Genomic DNA, 20,201 nt, shown 5'->3' with positions numbered 1-20,201 from the left:
AGCGCGGCGGCGGCGACAGGCGCTAACGCTGCCCCGCCACCGGCGTGCAAGGAGCGCGGCGGCAGGCGCTAACGCTGCCCCGCCACCGGCGTGCAAGGAGCGCGGCGGTGACGAGAGGCGCTAACGCTGCCCTGCCACCGGCGTGCAAGGCGCATGGCGGTGGCGAGAGGCACTAACGCTGCCTTGCCACCAGCGCGGAAGGTCTCTCATGGCCCCCACTGCCGCCTCTTGGTCGGGTGATCGGGGCGGAAAGACAGCCCTGGGCTCAGCTGTCCTCCCTTCCCCAGCAGTGTTTGTGGAGAGATGTGGACTGTGCGGTGGAACAGGCAATGGGGCGGGGGGGCTGCAGTTCATAGAATCACAGAATCAGTAAGGTTGGAAAAGATTTCAGAGATCATCAAGTCCAACCTGTCACCCAACACCTCAAGACTAACTAAACCATGGCTCCAAGTGCCACATCTAGTCCCTTTTTGAACACCTCCAGGGATGGTGATTCCACCACCTCCCTGGGCAGCACATTCCAATAGCTAACAACTATCTCTGGGAAGAACTTTCTCCTCACCTCCAGCCTAAACTTCCCCAGGCACAGCTTGAGACTGTGTCCTCTCCTCAGCCTCGTTGCCCTTCCCTGGACACGTTTAAGTGTCTCAATATGCTTAAACTGAGGGGCCCAGAACTGGACACAGGACTCAAGGTGTGGGCTAACCAGTGCTGAGTACAGGACGCAATGCCTTCCCTGCTCCTGCTGGCCACACTGTTCCTGATGCAGGCCAGGATGCCATTGGCCTTCTTGGCCCCCTGGGCACACTGCTGGTTCATGTTCAGCCAGCTGTAAACCAGTACGCCCAGGTCCTTTTCTGCCTGGCTGCTCTCCAGCCACTCTGACCCCAGCCTGTAGCACTATTGAGGGTTTGGGGCCTAGGCAGAGGGTGAACTTAGGGTAGGCATAGATTAGATACAAGGAAGAAATTCCTCCTTGTGAGAATGGTGAGACTGGAATAACTCCAGGTAAGTTGTGAATAGCCTGTGCCTGGAAGTGTTCAGAGTCAGGTCAGATGGGCCTCTCAGCATCCTGGTCTGGTGGACAGTGTCTCTGCCCATGGCAGGAAGGCTGGATTTAAGATGATCCTTAAAGGTCCCTTCCAACACATTCCATTCTATGATGTTTGCTTTTCAATAGCTCTTGCTCTAGTTGTGTTGTATGATGGTTTCCAGTTCCTCTGCCTTGGTGCTTAAGGAAACTGGTGTAGCAATTAGAGCTGGGGACTGGATTCAAGCTTGGATACTTGATACGTGGATTTGCTTGTTAATTGCTTAGGACTCCTTTGGCCTTAAGGTGGTGAAAATAGGCTTGGTATTGATTGCCTTGCAGGCCCTGCAGGCTGCAGCTGCTTTGGCACTTGTAAAGCACCTTGAGAGACCTGCACAATGCATTACAAATAAACACTACATTTGCAAAACGTTGCTGTATTTGCAAGGAGGAGGCCATGATCTTCTGTGAGGAACGAAGCTGGAAGCTTCTTTGTGCTGTTAACCAAGAAAGGCTAATGGTTCTGTCAGCCTGAGGAGATTGGGAGGCATTGCTGCCAAGGCTTTCAGAATAGGACATAAAAATCAGCAGAACTGCAAATTTGCCTTCTGCCCATGATCTCAAACCAGGTCCCTCACATTAGTTATTTTTCTGTGCATTTTCTGTGTACAAAGGAATTGCAGCTTGCCACGTCTGACACAATTTTGGCCCCTCAGTGCTTCACCATGGAGGAGCAATGTGGTTCCAGCTTGCTTGGATCTGCCAGTTGGCACACAGACATTTTAATTCAACTCGGAATGCTGGTTTCCTTTTTTAAAGCCCCATCACATGTTTGAAGCAACAGCTTTTTTTCAGGGCAGTGGATCAAAATGGGTTGGTTGGAGACTCAGGTGTGCATTAGTCACAGCTTTGTTGCTGACTGACACCTGTAGGATACTGCTTTCCACAATGGAGTGACCGAAGATACTGAGCAGGCTGTGAAGGCCCTCACTTTACTAAAGAGCTTTACAGTGTGATGCCTTATTGTAATTACTGTCAGGGGCAGCCAAAGTCACTTTTAATAGAGTTGCCCAGAATTTATCCTTATTTCCTTTTTTTGTATCTCATTTGATTAGAGCTCAATCATTCCCCAGCTGAAATGTTTCCATACTAGACATTTGCCCTGAGGTAACGAGGTGTGTGAACTGTACTTTGGCCAAAAAATAGTTCTTTCTTGGCTCCACCCTCTCACATTTTCCCACTTAAAGGTTTTCAGAGATGACTGGATGCAGGTGTCCTGGAATTGTGGGGTTTTTATGGGTGAGGAAAGGAACAACAGAACACTTGCACGAGTTCTTGATGAGAGTACAGCAACATGCCAGGGCATAGCCTATCACATGAGTGCTCTCTGGAGTTAGGGAAGATCAAAAAAGTGCTATTAACTTTAACCACATTAAATTGGACTAAATATAAGATGTGGCCACCTTCTTGTTTGTTTGTTCGCCACGAGCTGCCTGGCCCCACTGCCTCTCATGTGTTGGTAGTTCAAAGACTACATGGAGAACTATCTCAGGAGACTGTCAGAAAATAAAAGTTTTCAGGTCTCCTTCAGGGCTTGCGCTCCAAACCCCTCACCAGCTTAGTTTAGCTGCCTGTGGAAGAGGCTGAGCCAAATGCATTTTACCTGGCATTAACCTTGAGATAAGACAGTGTGATTTACTGCAAGATGAAGTACTGCTACTTTGTTGATGGACTTGCTGATGTGTTTGACCTGTAAATTCAGACAAAGAAGTGGGAAATTTAGACAGGGTAGGATTAGGCTCCAACCTCCCTTCAGAGAGTTGTAGAGAGGGATGAGGTCTACCCCTCAGCTTGCTTTTCTTCAGACTGAGCAACCCCAGCTCCCTCAGATGCTCCTTGTAGGTCATGTCTTCCAGTCCCTTCTTAAGCCTTGTTGCCCTTGCCTGGACACTTTCAAATGTCCAGGCACACCAGGGCCAATGGCATCCTGGCCTGTATCAGGAACAGTGTGGCCAGCAGGAGCAGGGAGGTCATTCTGCCCCTGTACACTGCACTGGTTAGGCCACACCTTGAGTCCTGTGTCCAGTTCTGGGGTCCTCAGTTTAGGAAGGATGTTGACTTGCTGGAAGGTGTCCAGAGAAGGGCAACAAAGTTGGTGAGGGGTTTGGAACACAAGCCCTATGAGGAGAGACTGAAGGAGCTGGGGTTGCTTAGCCTGGAGAAGAGGACACTCAGGGGAGACCTTATTGCTCTCTACAACTACCTTAAGGGAGGTTGTAGCCAGGTGGGGGTTGGTCTCTTCTCCCAGGCAACCAGCACCAGAACAAGAGGACACAGTCTCAAGCTGCACCAGGGGAGGTTTAGGCTGGAGGTGAGGAGGAAGTTCACAGAGAGAGTGATTACCCATTGGAATGGGCTGCCTGGGGATGTGGTAGAGTCACCATCATTGGAGGCGTTCAGGAGGAGACTTGAGAGGGTGCTTGGTTGCATGGTTTAGTTGATTAGGTGGTGTTGGATGATAGGTTGGACTTGATCTTGAAGGTCTCTTCCAACCTGGTTCGGTTCTGGTCTAGTCTAGTCTAGTCTAGTCTAAATGGCTCAGTGGCCTTGTAGTGAGGGGCCCAGAACTGAACACAACGCTCGAGGTGTGGCCTCATCAGGGGCGTGATCACCTTACCTGTTCCTGCTGGCCACCATGTTTCTAGTACAAGCCAGGATGCTACTGGATTTCTTTGCCACCTGGGCACACTGCAGACTCATATTCAGATATTGCATTAAAAACACTGTTGAGGCTTTGATGCAGCCATGCATGCTAAAATTAATATATTAGTACTCAATTAGCAATTAATTAACGTGGTGTTTCCCATTCTTGCCACATGATGTCACAATTTCTCCATGTATCACAGCGTCTGAACTGGGTGGTGCCCCTTCAGCACTCTGTTAAATGTGAAGTGATACATGATGAAATTGTCCCATGGACCCACCCAAAGTAAGCCCCGATTACCATTCCCTGTCCCATTTCCACATGGTTTACTTACCGAGTGTAGTAAACGCCTCTTCCCAGATGCCTGGTTTAGAAGGGGCAGGAAGGCAGCAGCACGAAGCTGTAGTCAATGTAGTCTCTAGGTTTTTAATCCAGAAGAAGGGAACTTTCCTCTCTGCCCATCAGAAGAGATGGTGAAGGAGAGTGAGGAAGAGAGGAAGATGTGGTCACTATTGCTGGCAGGAAGCAGAGGTGAGTCTCAGATGTGAGAAGACATGCTGTGAAATCTAATGTTTTACAGACTGAGGTCTTGACTCTGTGCTGGCTTTTGGCATTACCTCATTGGTAACTTACAACCTCTTCTGTAAAAATGGCCTTGGAGTACTGATTGGGGTAAATGGAGCCTTGCCAAAGTGCAGTTCTTTGGTTTCTTTGTGCTGTTCTTACTAAGAGCTCTGTTAAGAAGCATCCTGGGATACAACTAGTGAAACAGTAAAAACAGATTAATCTTTATAGGAGGCCTGTTGTCTCTTTTCTTAATAGAATTGTTGACATATTTCCTATACTAAAATCAAGTCTGCAGATGAGGGTAGCCTAAAATGCCAACATGTTCATTGGCATCCTTCAAGTGCCTTTTCTTTTCAAAATTACACCTTATGTTCCCCCTGTTCCCTGCTGCCTCAATGAGTAGCTGAATCAGCAGAGGAGATGCTACATCCTAAGAGAACAACCAGGAGAACAATTTGATGGAAGGAGAATGTTACATTGACTTAAACCAGACAGGACTTCATCCCATATTTCTGGTTTAGAAGTTGGAATGAGTTTGTACTGTCAAAGCAATCCAGCTACTTCTTGTTTCCAGAGACCTGGATGAGAAATGTGCTTAGAGCTGGGTTATGCTTGGATTCCATATCTGTTCTTCCTGAGGGTTTGGCTCCTGAGCCTTTGTCTGAAAAGTAAATAAATGTATTTGCTGGTAGCTGCCTGTTGAGCTGAAGGGAGGAGAGAAGTGCTATCTCGTCAATTAAACCTCAAAAAAAGGTACTTCTCATGCTTTAATTGCAATCCACTGGACAGAGGTTAGCTGAGGGCTAGCACACTTTCAGGGGTACAGGGTAGGTCTACCAGAAATAAGAGTGAGGCAGCAGTGACAGGACACTCAGGCTGTGGAAATAAAAAAGCTAGAATCAGAGAGAGGCTGTGCAGAGCCCTCCAAAGGACTGGGGAAGGATGCAGGGGTATCACTTCCCTTGTGTAAGACAACAAAGGTCTGTGTTCTCTTCAGTCATGAAAATTCCCCTGTGTTTCCCCTCTGTCTCTGCATGCACCTACATAGCCCTTCTCACGTCCATCCCCAGTCTCGAATGGTGGAAACTGAACAGAGCACAGTACAGGGTCTAGAGCACATCACTGCTGTCTTGACATAGTATCATTGTATCAGTCAGGGTTGGAAGGGACCACAAGGATCAGCTAGTTCCAACCCCCCTGCCATGGGCAGGGACACCCCACACTACATCAGGCTGGCCACAGCCTCAGCCAGCCTGCTCTTAAACACCTCCAGGGACAGGGCCTCAACCACCTCCCTGGACAACCCATTCCAGGGCTTCGCCACTCTCATGGGGAAGAACTTCCTCCTCACCTCCAGCCTGAATCTCCCCACCTCCAGCTTCATTCCATTCCCCCTAGTCCTAGCACTACCTGAGAGCCTGAGAAGTCCCTCCGCAGCCTTCTTGGAGCCCCCTTCAGATACTGGAAGGCCACAATTAGGTCACCTTGGAGCCTTCTCTTCTCCAGATGAACAGCCCCAACTCCTTCAGTCTGTCCTCACAGGAGAGGTGCTCCAGCCCTCTGATCATCCTTGTGGCCCTTCTCTGGACACCTTCCAGCACCTCCAGATCCCTCTTGTCATAGGGGCTCCAGAACTGGAGGCAGTACTCCAGGTGGGGTCTCAGCAGAGCTGAGTAGAGGGGGAGAATCACCTCCCTTGACCTGCTGGCCACACTTCTCTTGCTGCAGCCCAGGATCTGATTGGCTTTCTGTGCTGCAAGTGCACATTGAGAGCTCATGTTGAGCTTCTCATATCAAATGTGAGAGCAAAATGGGAACTCAGTGTGTTGATCTAAGCTATTCAAACCCTACCTGGATGTGGTCCTGTGCAACATGCTCTAGGTGAACCTGCTTTAGCGGAGGAGTTGAACTAGATGATCTCCAGAGGTCTCTTCCAACACCTATGATTCTGAGGTTTGGTGTAATTCTGTGATCTGGAAACATCCCCACTTTGATTTTGAGTAAGTCTTTGGATAGACCTCTAGGAGAATCATACCTGAAAGAATCTACTGGCACTGGAGTTAGTGATGTGCCATTTCAGACAGGATGTTTAGTTTAGTGAACACAGAGTAAGTACCAACCCAAGACACTCATTACTTGAAGCCAATCCTGCACAGCACGTAGTAAAGCATATTGAAAACCAGGGCAAAATAGTCAGGAGCTGAAAGTGTAGATGAATTTTTTTTTGCCACATAGATAACTTGTGTTCCCATGTCATTGCTCCAAACATAATTGCACTCCAGTTTCTCAATGTATTTAGGAAAATGGCAACAATCTCTTGAGAATCCCTCCACCTGCATATAGAGATAGCATAATGCTTCTTAAGATCTGCCCCTTAAGTAGTTGATAGTCAAGTCCAATTGATTTTTGGTGGGAATAAGGATTCTCAAGGTCTCCTTGAGATCAAACTTAGAAATTCTTTGTCTAGCTCAATGAGAAGAAAAGCAGACGAAAACAAGTGTAAATTAATTTGGTGTTCTGCTTGACTGCTGATGTGAAAGAAGTGGCTTAAGAACAGTTGAATGTTCTACATTAGTTTTAACTTAGTAAGATAAGAGCTGTGGGGCTTCTAAATGGATTCAGAATTGTCATGTTGCAGGCTCTTCACAAGCAGCTCACAGCTCAAGCCTAAGTCTTGATGCAGTATTTAATAGGAGTGAGAGGCTGGGATGTGAGCACACAGAAGTAGGCAGCTGCAAGCAGTTACTTCTCAAAACCAGAATGACTTGTGTATTTGTAAATACGAATGATTCCTTCCAGGCTTCAAGTTAGCCCCACAGTTTGTTGTGAATGTTAAACCATTTTACATAGAGAAGCTTCACATTTCATAAACCATGATTGTGGTGGGTTTAGCCTATGCCTTTAAAATTTAGTTACAGATTCTGAGCAGAAGTAAGCCTGACCAGGACTGAAATGCACATCCAACATTAGATGATGCACATCTGCATTGTGGTAGAGCTGCCACATGCCTGGGGGGCCCAGTCCTTCTTGCCTCCCATGCATGTGGAACAGAAAGGTGATTCTATAGCAGGGTACAAAATGCCACTTTCTTTCTTTTGCCATGTTTCTTCTTCCATCTCTTGCTGCTCTGGCTTTCACAGTGTTGTATGCATGGCAAATTCATAATCTTTACTTAGGTGTTTGGATATGTTTTCAGAGAGCAGTGAAAAGAAGAGGGCTGGCATGAAAGTGATGGCAGTCATAATATTAGCACAAACTGGGAGAGATGTGCAGAAGCAAGTAGTTTGGGTAATTCTTGAAACCAGTTTTGCTGCAGATTTTGATCAAGATGAATTTCTGCTCTACCTGTCTTTGCAGGAGAGTTACTGTCTTCTTCAGTGTGGAGGCCACAGAGTCTTCATTCCAGCATGAAACTCGAGACGTTCCGGGATGCTGTGGGCCTAGTCCTGCAGCATCAGAGACAGAAGTTGTGGTTCTAATGGGGAAGGTGGCTGCAATCTTGCAAAGTGCCTTCCTCCAGCCTCTGATGCTCTGAAGATTTGGCCAAATTTCTAGCAAGAGAGAATCTGTTGCAGTACCAGCTTGTAGGGCATTCAAAGGCACTGAAAGGCCTTAAAAGTAATTTTGACTCTTGTTTCATTAAAGGCTCGCTTGCCTGTATGTAAGGAGACTCTATTCATTCAGCCTTTCATGGTGCCCTCTCAAGAGGGGCTGGTTCAGTGCTTGTGGTACAGCATCCCTGCATGTCTAACTCATGCTGTAGTCCTGAAACATGGGGATTTCCCTCTTCAGCATGGGAAGGGACTGGCCCATCATTTCTTGAGGGGATTTTTTAGCCCAGTGAACCACCTGCCTTCACCTAAAGACAGAGTTTGAAGATTAGAGGGGATGTATTTAATCACCTTAGAGTCTCTCCCATTGTACTAGACAAGAGCAAAGGTCCTTCTGTCCTGGCATTCATTCTCTCCCAGATCTTTAGTAGCTGAAGGTCTGCAACTCTGATAAAAAAGATGAACTTTTATCCTGTACTTGGGCAATTAATGTAATAGGTAACAGGGCTCTGACAAGTCATCCTCCTCAGAGGTTTCTTTTTTTCAGGATGCTGAAGGGTTAGTGGTTCCCCAAATAGGCACTGCATGAAAAACATCAAAATATCTTCAGCTCTGTTTCACTACACAGATTCTCCACAGCTAAATTTACTTGTGTGTGTCAGAAGTGTGAGAGCTATGGAAAATCCTGGGCTAGCCCAGACTGCTACTTTCAACTGGTGTTGATAGGGACTTGCCCTACCTAACTGTGACACTGAATATAAAAGTATTCTTGAGGTTCCTTGGAAAGTTTGCTCATTTGAGTGTGGCAAGTACTTCTCCTTTTTTGGACAACCATTCTTTTAGTGGGCTGAAACTGGTGAATCAAGAAGCCAAAGGCAATGAGTGCAGTGCTGCTGTGATGTCTACACATCATGAGTTACTTCTGTACGTTCTTTAATTCTGACAAAGGGCTGTACAGGGAAAATAGTTTGGAACTTTCAGGCAGCCTGGGCAGCCTCCCCCTATTTTACCCTTAAGTGCTCTAACAGCAGAGCTATAAATGTCCAGTACTATCTGTAGTCCTGGTACTCTCACATGTGGCATCAGGCTGCCAAGTAGTATGGTACATTGAGGGAGGGTCTTTTTTTCATTATCTCTGAGGGAGCTGGGGCTGCTTAGCCTGGAGAAGAGGAGACTCAGGGGTGACCTTCTGGCTCTCTACAGCTACCTGAAGGGAGGTTGTAGACAGGCAGAGGTTGGTCTCTTCTCCCAGGCAGCCAGCACCAGAACAAGAGGACACAGTCTCAGGCTGCACCAGGGGAGGTTTAGGCTGGATGTTAGGAAGAGGTTCTATACAGAGAGAGTGATTGCCCATTGGAATGGGCTGCCCGGGGAGGTGGTGGAGTCACTGTCCTTGGAGGTGTTCAGGAGGATACTTGATGGGGTGCTTGGTGCCATGGTTTAGTTGATTAGGTGGGTTGGATTGCTTGATAGGCTGGACACGATGATCTTGAGGGTCTCTTCCAACCTGGTTCTATTCTATTCTATTCTAGACCCTGAGATTTTCATGGAATTGCCTTTCCTGGACACTGGCTCTGACAATTTTCCAGCAGTTTCAGCTCATTAGCCTGCCCTTACCTATTCCTCTTTGGCTGGTAGATAAATCTGTTCATCCTGATGCATAGCTTTAATGTAATTCTCCTGTCACTGTCAGCAGGAAGAGGAGGTGCCACAGAGATGCCTCCATTATGAAAACAGAAGAGCCTCATCTACCCATGCAATGAAAATTTTGCTTTGGACTTTTTTTGGAAAAGGGCTAGGTTCTACTTCTCACCTTGCTTTGCAAGAATGAGACATAAACAAACCCTTTCCTATCATTTATTCATTCAAGGAGCAGGAGTCGGTGGTTTTGGCATTCGCCTCCATGATGCAGAGAAACAGAAGAGCAAAATCCCTCAACAGAGAATGTTCTCACTTCTGGCCTGGCTTGTTAGAAGACTAACTACTGAAAGTGAGGAAATAATTCTGTCTTGCCCTGGGCTCCTGAAACCAAAGGGGTTTCTTGATATTTCCTGCCTTGCACCTATATGCACAATTCTCACAGAGGTGTGTATGTAGTGTGTGTGTATACACACACTCCTCACAGAGTTGTGTACATATTGGCAAACTGGGCAAACAACCCTGCTTTTGGGAGCCCTTGTTTTCCCCAATGCTTGAGCAGGATCAAAGAGCTTTAGGTAGCTGGCTCTGGCAGAACCAAAAATGAAGGGCCATAAAGGTGATGAGAGGACTGGAGCATCCCTCTTAAGAGGCTAAATGACCTGCGGCTCTTTAGCCTGAAAAGACTGGGAGGAGATCTTATCAATGCATATAAATACCTAAAGGGTGGAGGACAAGAGGGTGAGGCTGGGCTCTGCAGTGGAGCCCAGCGACGGGACAAAGAGCAATGAGTACAAACTAGAACACAGGAAGTTTCACTTCAATTTAAGGAGAAACTTATTTCTGTTGAGGGTGGCAGAGAACTGGACTAGGCTGCCCAGAGAGGTTGTGGAGACTCCTCTGAAAACTTTCAGAACTTGCCTGGACATGTTCCTGGGCAGCCTGCCTGAGCTGAACCTGCTTTAGCAGGGCAGTTGGACTTGATGGTCTTTAGAGGTCCTTTCCAACCACCACCACCCCTCCTCCACTCTGTGAAATCCTGTCGGTGCCCGCTTGCAAAAGCTGCAGCGGGTGCAGGTTTTATCAGCCGATGACTTTTATTTTTCAGCCTCCTGCCCGCTTCCATCTTCCTTTTTTGTTTTGGTTTGTTTCCCTCTTCTCTCTTGCTCCTGCGGCAGTGTGTTTAGTTGTGTTTTGGTTTGTTACCCTCCTCTCTCTTGCTCCTGCGGCAGTGTGTTTAGTTGTGTTTTGGTTTGTTACCCTCTTCTCTCTTGCTCCTGCGGCAGTGTGTTTTGTTTAGTTGTGTTTTGGTTTGTTACCCTCTTCTCTCTCTCCTGCGGCAGTGTGTTTTGTTTAGTTGTGTTTTGGTTTGTTACCCTCTTCTCTCTTGCTCCTGCGGCAGTGTGTTTTGTTTAGTTGTGTTTTGGTTTGTTTCCCTCTTCTCTCTTGCTCCTGCGGCAGTGTGTTTAGTTGTGTTTTGGTTTGTTACCCTCTTCTCTCTTGCTCCTGCGGCAGTGTGTTTAGTTGTGTTTTGGTTTGTTACCCTCTTCTCTCTTGCTCCTGCAGCAGTGTGTTTTGTTTAGTTGCGTTTTGTTTGCCTCTTCTCTCTCTCTCCTGCGGCAGCGTGCCTTCCCGGGGGGTGTTTCTCTCGACACGGCGTTCGGTCGTTACGGAGCGGGGCTGGGTTTGTGATGTTAACGCTACATGTGTTGCGAGCTCACAGCCCAGGCCGCCGGCTGAGGGCAGCGAAGAGCGGCGGCGGAAGAGGACTAACAAACTGCAGCTCCCAGCACACCGCGGGAGCGGGGGTGACCCGGGCGGGGCGCAGAGAAGAGGGTTAGTGGGAAGCAGCGGGACCCAGCGGAGCCCTCTAGGCCTCAGGTAGCGAGCCGAAGGAGCGCAGCGGTGCCTCACGCCGCGCGGCTGGTATCGGCCGGGGGCCTGTCCACAGCCTCTCCCGGCCATTCTTTTTCTTCCTTAGCAGGCTGTGGCCGCCGGGAAGCCGCTCGCCATGTCGACGGTGGCCGCCGCCAGCTGCGACAGCAAGGTCGCGGGGGAGGCGCGGGAAGAGAAGAAGCCGCTGAAGCCCTGCTGCGCCTGCCCCGAGACCAAGAAAGCGCGGGACGCATGGTGAGCGACCCGGGCCGGGCTCCCGCGGGCCCGGCTCCGCCGCGCACAGCCGCAGGGCGCTTGAACCGTCCCCGGCGCGCCTGCCTGTACAGCCTGGCCCGGCGCGGGGAGGGTTTCTTCCCTCGCCTCGCGGCTTGTGTCCGTTAAGGAGTTTCTGCCTTTGCCAGCGTGCCAGGGTGATTTAGCCTTGCCCACCCTGGCTGGGGGTGCCGGGGCGTCCAAAGAGAGCGGGAAAGGGGAGCGGGGGCAGTGTCGGAGGGAGAGCGTCGAGGAGGAGGAGAAAACATCTTAAAAGGATAAATGAGAAATGAAGAGGTTAATATCTTGTAGCCCTTGTTTAAAGGCGGTTTCAGAGATGAGATTTTAATGCTACTAACGAGTCATCACTACTATTGACTCACTGAAACAGGTATGAGCCAACACTTGGTGCCGTGGTTCAGTTACTCATGAGGTGTTGAGTGACAGGTTGGACTTATCTCTGAGGTCTTTTCCAACCTTACTGATTCTATGTGCTCAAGTGGCCAAAACTGCCAAGAGCATCGTGGCCATTGTCAGGAACAGTGAGGCCAGCAGGACCAGGGAAGTGATTGCCCCCCTGTACTCTGCACTGGTGAGGCCACAGTTTAAGTCCTGGGTTCAGTTTGGGGCCCTCACTGCAGGAAGGACATTAAGGTGCTGGAGCAGGTCCAGAGAAGGGCAATGAAGCTGGCTGGAGAAGGACTTGGGGTTGCATAATTTGGAGAAAAGGAGGCTGAGGGGAGACCACCTTGCCCTCTACAGCCACCTGAAAGAAGGTTGTAGTGAGGTAGGTGTTGGTCTCTTCTGCCTAGAGTAGCAAGGGATAGGATGAGAGGAAATGGCCTTAGGTTGCCCCAGGGAAGGTTTAAGTTGGATATTAGAAGGAAATTCTTCACTGCAAGGGTTCTCAAAGATGGAAATGTGCTCCCCAGGGAGGTGGTTGAATCCCTGGAGGTGTTTCAAAGATGCAGAGAAGTGGTGCTGAGGGATGTAGTTTAGCACCAGCCTTGGTAGAGGTAGGTAATGGCTGGACTCCATGATCTTAAAGGTCTTTTCCAACCCAAATGATTCTATGACTCTTGAGTACCAGGAGGCAGTCACATTTTTATTGTTTAATTGAATATATATGCTGTTCTCTTTTAAGTAGCAGTGGGGTTTTTAAGGTTTCTCACAGAGATGCAAAGTTCTACAGTGATGCATATTGCTGCATTTGTAATTACAGTTTTAGTCACCATCAGAGGACATATCAAATACCATGCAATACACCTCCAAAACAGAGTACCTTTGACTATGACACTAAATCTTTTGAGTACTTGAGTCCTGTGTCCAGTTCTGGGCCCCTCAATTTAAGAAGGACATTGAGACTCTTGAACATGTCCAGAGAAGGGCAACGAGGCTGGGGAGGGGTTTGGAGCACAGCCCTGTGAGGAGAGGCTGAGGGAGCTGGGGTTGCTTAGCCTGAAGAAGAGGAGGCTCAGGGGAGACCTCATTGCTGTCTACAACTACCTGAAGGGAGGTTGTAGCCAAGAGGGGGCTGGTCTCTTCTCCCAGGCAGCCAGCATGAGAACAAGAGGATACAGTCTCAAGCTGCACCAGGGAAGGTTTAGGCTGGATATTAGGAAGAAGTTCTTCCCAGAAAGAGTAATAGGCCATTGGAATGTGCTGTCCAGGGAGGTGGTGGAGTCACCTTCCCTGGAGGTGTTCAAGAGGGGATTGGACGTGGCACTTAGTGCCATGGTTTAGTAGTCATGAGGTGGTGTTGGGTGACAGGTTGGACTTGATGATCTCTGAGGTCTTTTCCACCCTTATTGATTCTATGATTCCAAGCTTAAAAACTTACCTAGCAACCATATGGTCTTTTGTTTTTTACCTGACAGGTGGTATGGATGTAATTCAGTAGGTGACAGTCTCTCTTGTATAAAGTTAGGGGTGCATGTTCAGTTATGTGGTAAAGTGAGTCCAGAAAGGGCTGGTAGAATGCAAGTCCTGGGTCAGATGGAGTTGCCCTGGGTGGCCAGCAAACCTGTCCATACTTACTGTAGTAAAACTTAAGTGGTTAAGAAAGTTTTTCACAATTTGGTAGTTTTCTCCTTTGGCAGCAAGAATAGCATAACACAGCAGATGGGGGTCAGGCCTGTCACCTGTGCTCTGGAGAGCAGAGCAGTGGAATCCCCACTTCTGGGGACAGGAAGCTCTCTGCCAGTCGGTCCAAGGGCAAGTCTGAACCAGTTTTGCCATATGTGATGTGTTTGGTTATGTTTTAGACAGATGAATGAGTAACATCAAAAGCTGCCATATGTTAGGCTCCCTAAATACCACCTGAAGCTGGAGTAATACATTGTTTACTGGTCAATCTACACAGCATTGCTCTCTTACTGGAGAAATTTGTTTCCATCCCTGCTGAATGATTTCAAAACTGGTTGCTGAGCATAATCAGCATACCAGATGGAGTGATGCCACAGCCTTGTGTTGTGTAACAAATCCCTGTCCAGACTTGCCCAGAATAGACACCAGGCTGTTAATAGGAAATTGGTTAAGCCTTTTATTAGTGTTTTAAGTGCACAGCTCTAGACTTGGGCACCTTTTTGAGACAGTAGTATACTCTCTGAAACAAAAACAAAAAGTGCTGCCCTAAACTGGATAGGCAAAAAAAAATCTCTAGAGCCTCATAGAGATTTTTGATTGTCCCCAGCAGCTTGTCAATCTTGTGGCTCTGGCTGGTATTAAGCACACTTCTGTTGTTGAACCTCAGGAATATTTTTGTTTTGCAGCATCATTGAGAAGGGAGAAGAAAATTGTGGGCACCTGATTGAAGCTCACAAAGAGTGCATGAGAGCTCTGGGCTTCAAGATATGAGTGAGATGAGCAGGACTGTGAATGTGGTGAGTATAGCCCTCAGGATCTCTGCCTCTAAACTGCCCTGGCATCATGACTGGTGCCACTGGAAGGCCCAGAGTACTGTTTGTGGTGGCAAAGGTATCTTCCTTATGGGAGGGAAGACAAAGTAGTTGTCATTGACACTGGAAGTACTGCTGCCCTTTTTGGGGTGGTGAAGCCTTCTGTCAGTGTAACAGTCTGTGTGAGGAGCCCTTCAGCAGCAGAATATGGTTCTGCCCCTTGTATTCTAGTAGACCTGAACTGGAGCTTTGATTTCTAATACTGGAGCAGTGTGGGGGTGGTTTCTGTGGGACTGTTGCTGGGAGTTGGTTTTGTTGATTCTTGAACCATCCCTCAGTATCCAGTGGGAATGTATATTTTGTGAAGCTGTCTTTTCTCTCTCTCCTAGGTCATGTCTGTGGTGTGACTGTTTTGGAAAGCTGGACAATAAATTATTTCTGCTGATTGCTTCAAATATAAGGAAAGAATCTATTTATAATAGAGCCTTTAGTGATCAACTGTGCATCATATCTGTGGCTTTTCCACTGTCAATTCTTGACTGCTGCTATAGAAACTATTTTTTTCCACCCCTCTTAATAAAAGTCTGAAAATGACCAGAGTTCCTGCTGCTTTTGGAGTAAAGAAATGACAGTGCCATTGTCATTGGAAACAGTGTGCTGTAGGAATGGGGAGAATGAGAACAGCATGCTTGCTCATGGCCAGGAGAACACTGGGTGCTCTGGTGTTGTGGTTGAACAGATGGACCTTTGGTGGGTTTTCCTGCTGATGCAAACTGAGACATTGTGCTGTTGACACAGCATTGTGCTGCAGTCCTGCTGGAAGCTTGTAGTGCTGTCTGTGATGATAGAGGTGTGTTTGTAAAAAGGGTAAAGCACAGCCTGTGCTCAGCACTGGTTAGGCCACACCTTGAGTCCTGTGTCCAGTTCTGGGCCCCTCAGTTTAAGAAGGACATTGAGACTCTTGAATGTGTCTAGAGAAGGGCAATGAGGCTGGGGAGAGGCCTTGAGCACAGCCCTGTGAGGAGAGGCTGAGGGAGCTGGGGTTGTTTAGCCTGGAGAAGAGGAGGCTCAGGGGAGACCTTCTTGCTGACTACAACTACCTGAAGGGAGGTTGTAGCCAGGAGGGGGTTGGTCTCTTCTCCCAGGCAACCAGCACCATAACAAGAGGACACAGTCTCAAGCTGTGCCAGGGGAAGTTTAGGCTGGAGGTGAGGAGAAATTCTTCCCAGAGAGAGTTGTTAGCCATTGGAATGTGCTGCCCAGGGAGGTGGTGGAGTCACCATCCCTGGAGGTGTTCAAGAGGGGATTGGATGTGGCACTTGGAGCCATGGTTCAGTAGTCAAGAGGTGCTGGGTGATAGGTTGGACTCAATGATCTTTGAGGTCTTTTCCAACCTTATTGATTCTATAATTCTATGATTAAATCAGGCCAAGAAAAGAAAAACCTGGCTTCCCATACAGTTTTACACAAATTCTACAAACTTAAGGAATGTGACATCTAGGACTGCATGAAGGTAAAAGCATGGTAGATACTTTAGAAGGGTTTTGGAAGGAACCTGATGAGTGAGGTGCTGCAGATACAGAAAGGGATGCTGGACATGTCTATACTTAAAGCAACAACAGGAAAAAAACCTGAGCTGGCCTGCAGCAGGCTTTAGGTCTTGCCCAAGAGTTGTAAATGGAATGTGAGTTGAAGCACCAGGAGGATATTTTGGAGCTCCAGGGTTCATTAACATGTAAGTAACAACTTAATAGACTAATGCCAGACATGGACTGTATGAGAGATCAAAATGGAGATGTCTGATTATGCTCTCTGACTTTAAGCCACTGAAGTGTCAGCATCCTCAACACAGGTGATTCAACTAGTTTTCAGCTTGTGGGATCAGTAGTGGAGCTGTGAACTTCCTGAAGATGGGCAAACCAGCCAGTTGTTCAGCTGCTGGGGGGTTTGGGGCTGAGAGTCTCAGCACTCTCAAGGGCAGAGGATTTATTTGCCAAACATGCAAGCTGCAGCTCAGTTGCATCATTGCATGGGGCTAAATATTGAATGCTGTGACTGGGGAACTCGGGGGAGTTCACCCACAGTGCTGGAAGGCTTAGCATCCCTGGTTTGCTTCTTCACAGACTAATTCTGTTGTAATGCCAATGTGCCTTCTTCCAGCAAAGAGTCTTAGTGCTGCTCAGGTGTTTTCAATGTGCTTGCTCTCTTGATTCCAAAATGGCTTGGGCCTTGGTATCTCCTTTTAATGTTTGTGCAACTTCTCCCCTGAATCTGTATCAGCTTTTGAACACTCTTCTCCGATGAACCCTAGCGTCCCTGGAGGAAAGACAGGTCTTCTAATTCAAGGTGATGCACATCAAATTAAGAGCTTTTTTAACTCCTAATGGGTGGAAAACTGAAAGTGCTGTCAAGATGGTCTGCATGGTGATGGTACTCTCGAGGGGGAAAGGAAGATTTGAGCCTCAGTGGAATGTGCTGCCCAGGGAGGTGGTAGAGTCACCATCACTGGAGGTGCTTAGGAAGAGACTGGATGGGGTGCTTGGTGCCATGGTTTAGTTGATTAGATGGTGTTGGGTGATAGGTTGGACTTGATGATCTTGAAAGTCTTTTCCAACCTGGTCTGGTTTATTCCATGCCATGCCATGCCATTCCCCACTTTGCAAATCTTCCTTTTAAAAAGGCTGTGCCTGAAAACACCTAAATTAATCTCTAGTTTGTTCTCACAGACCTACCTTTTAAAAGGCTCTGTCGTTCTCTCTGCAATGCTATGCTCAGCCCCAGCAGAAAAATTGTGGAGTTTCTGATGTCTGTGCTGTTTCTGCTGTGCCTTTAAAGCTCCCAGCCAGCCTTCTGTGGGGAAGTCACACCAGGCTGTCTCCTCCCACTCTGCTGGCCCTGGCAGCGCAGGACCTCAGCACATGACGCTGGGGTTACTACAGCAGGGTGTTCTGGAAGGTGCCAAAGGAACCACCTTCTTTGTCTAGCCAGCCATTGTGTTCCAGAGTATGTTTTTTTTAAGCTCAGGAATTTATCTGAGGAGTGACATCACAACCTGGTTTTGGTCACTTTCTTTAAAGATGCCACAGGGGGGTTTTGGCAGTAAGGAAAACTGGGAGAAATGGCAATGCTGCCTCTCTGAATGCTTCCTCTAACCCAATTCTGCATTGCTATTCATAGCAGTTCAGCTTCCTCTCACAGATCTTATCTAAAGTGTCTTTCCTGCAAGTGAGGAGGAAATTCTTCACCATGAGAGTGGTGAAGCCCTGGAATGGGTTGTCCAGGGAGGTGGTTGAGGCCCTGTCCCTGGAGGTGTTTAAGAGCAGGCTGGCTGAGGCTGTGGCCAGCCTGATGTAGTGTGGGGTGTCCCTGCCCATGGCAGGGGGGTTGGAACTGGATGATCCCTGTGGTCCCTTCCAACCCTGACTGATACTATGGTGTTTCCTGTCTTGATATTCTACCTCACCATTGTGTCAACTATCAGCCTGTCTTGGAAAGAATGCCTCTTAGAATATTGATTAGGTTTGTGTTTTTTTTGCAGAGGCCTAAAGGTAGACAAATTGTTGTTGGGGTTTATCTAGCAAGCACATGGCAATGGTATGAAAACTAGGACTTGGCTCCCAAGATTTCTATTGTAGAGCTGTGGCTGTAAGATCATCCTTCCCTCTTTGCAGAGGAGGTCAAGAGAAATGAAACTCTCCATTTCCCCATACATCTTCCAGCTGAGCCTTGTTCTTCAATTGGTAGGAAGGACATTGAGACTTTGAACATGTCCAGAGAAGGGCAACCAGGCTGGGGTGGGGTTTGGAGCACAGCCCTGTGAGGAGAGGCTGAGGGAGCTGGGGTTGCTTAGCCTAGAGAAGAGGAGGTTCAGGGGAGACCTTATTGCTCTCTACAACTACCTGAAGGGAGGTTGTGGCCAGGTGGGGGTTGGTCTCTTCTCCCAGGCAACCAGCACCAGAACAAGAGGACACAGTCTCAAGCTGTGCCAGGGGAAGTTTAGGCTGGAGGTGAGGAGGAAGTTCTTCCCAGAGAGAGTTGTTGGCCATTGGAATGTGCTGCCCAGGGAGGTGGTGGAGTCACCATCCCTGGAGGTGTTCAAGAAGGGATTGGATGTGGCACTTGGTGCCATGGTTTAGTCATGAGGTCTGTGGTGACGGGTTGGGCTTGATGGTCTTTGGGGTCTCTTCCAACCTTGGTGATTCTGTGATTCTATGATCTATTTCTTCACTTAAGTGGGGGATGACTGGGGACAAGGTTCCATAGAATAGAATAGACCAGGTTGGAAGAGACCTTCAAGATCATCAAGTCCAACCTATCATCCAACACCACCTAATCAACTAAACCATGCAACCAAGCATCCTGTCAAGCCTCATCCTGAACACCTCCAGCGATGGCGACCCCACCACCTCCTCAGGCAGCACATTCCAATGGGCAGTCACTCTCTCTGTGTAAAACTTCCTCCTAACCTCCAGCCTAAACCTCCCCTGACGTAGCTTGAGACTGTATCCTCTTGTTCTGGTGCTGGTTGCCTGGGAGAAGACACCAACCCCCACCTGGCTACAACCTCCCTCAAGGTAGTTGTAGACAGCAAGAAGGTCACCCCTGAGCCTCCTCTTCTCCAGGCTAAGCAACCCCAGCTCCCTCAGCCTCTCCTCACAGGGCTTGTGCTGCTTTCAGGAGTCATACCACTCCGTGTTGCGTGTGGACTAATGGTTGTAGAGGTAGGTTGTAGTGTCCAAGACCATGACGAATTCTTCAAGGTTGCCATAAAACATTGCTTCAGCCTTGCCCAGTAGACAGGGGTGTTCCAGAGCACTGTCAGAAGAGCCCATTAGTGTGCCTTTAAGTGAATGGTGCCATTGGGAATGGTATGTTAGGCAGGGCAGCTGCAAGCTTGGCCTGAAACACGACCACCCTTGAAACTCTATCTCTACTCCACTGACCCATGGAGGCTGACCTCATACTGTTGACTGACCCTGAGGGTTGTGTCAGTGCCTGAAATGTAACTGCTGCCTTGCAGAGGGGCAGGTCCAGCCTGCAGAACTGCAAGCCACCTAATGAAGCAGGGGGGAAACTGCATTGATGCATCCTTCCCCTAGCTAACCGAGGAGGACCTGAACTTGGTGGCCTCCCACTTGTGCCTGTGTCTGCCCCCTGTCACACCCCCCCCCCCGCCTTGTGCCTGTGTCCTGGGTTACCCAAGTGGAAAGTGTTTGCTTTGATCTTATAGCTATTTGGGACCCCCTTAATTTAGCAATAAAGAATTACAATAGAATATAATAGAGTAAACCAGGTTGGAAGAGACCTTCAAGATCGAGTCCAACCTATCACCCAACACCATCTAATCAACTAAACCATGGCACCAAGCACCCCATCCAGTCTCTTCCTAAACGCTTCCAGTGATGGTGACTCCACCACCTCCCTGGGCAGCACATTCCAATGGCCAATCACTCTCTCTGTGAAGAACTTCTTCCTAACATCCAGCCTAAACCTCCCCTGGTGCAGCTTGAGACTGTGTCCTCTTGTTCTGGATGAGCCAGCAGTGTGCCCAGGTGGCCAAGAAGGTCAATGGCATCCTGGCCTGCCTCAAGAATAGTGTGGCCAGCAGGAGCAGGGAAGTCATTGTGCCCCTGTACTCTGCATTGCTTAGGACACACCTTGAGTCC

The 20,201-nt window shown here is 48.3% G+C and overlaps 1 protein-coding gene across 2 annotated transcripts; it reads left to right on the top strand.

Annotated features, from left to right (window-relative positions):
* Window positions 1-11,303: 11,303 nt before the first annotated feature.
* On the top strand, window positions 11,304-15,130 carry LOC104303429 (cytochrome c oxidase copper chaperone). 2 transcript variants are annotated; one of them, XM_054163547.1, is made up of 4 exons: window positions 11,304-11,371; window positions 11,475-11,620; window positions 14,410-14,520; window positions 14,925-15,130. In XM_054163547.1, the coding sequence occupies exons 2-3, from the start codon at window positions 11,502-11,504 to the stop codon at window positions 14,492-14,494; spliced, it is 204 nt and encodes a 67-aa protein (XP_054019522.1). In that variant the 5' UTR covers window positions 11,304-11,371; window positions 11,475-11,501; the 3' UTR covers window positions 14,495-14,520; window positions 14,925-15,130. The 2 variants fall into 2 exon arrangements, with proteins under 2 accessions (XP_054019522.1, XP_054019521.1); XM_054163546.1 differs by having other exon boundaries at window positions 11,472-11,620.
* The last annotated feature ends 5,071 nt before the right edge of the window (window positions 15,131-20,201 follow it).

Source organism: Dryobates pubescens, chromosome 8 (assembly GCF_014839835.1).
Source record: "Dryobates pubescens isolate bDryPub1 chromosome 8, bDryPub1.pri, whole genome shotgun sequence".
Classification (NCBI taxonomy): Eukaryota; Metazoa; Chordata; class Aves; order Piciformes; family Picidae; genus Dryobates; species Dryobates pubescens.
Note: the sequence above shows the minus strand (reverse complement) of the source record. Positions and strands in the feature narration are given on the sequence as shown.

Excerpts from the sequence above, each read along its gene's own strand:
- LOC104303429 (XM_054163547.1), top strand. The coding sequence starts at position 11,502 with ATGTCGACGGTGGCCGCCGCCAGCTGCGACAGCAAGGTCGCGGGGGAG. Across the intron at positions 11,621-14,409 it reads AAGAAAGCGCGGGACGCATG|CATCATTGAGAAGGGAGAAG; the intron begins GTGAGCGACCCG and ends TTTGTTTTGCAG.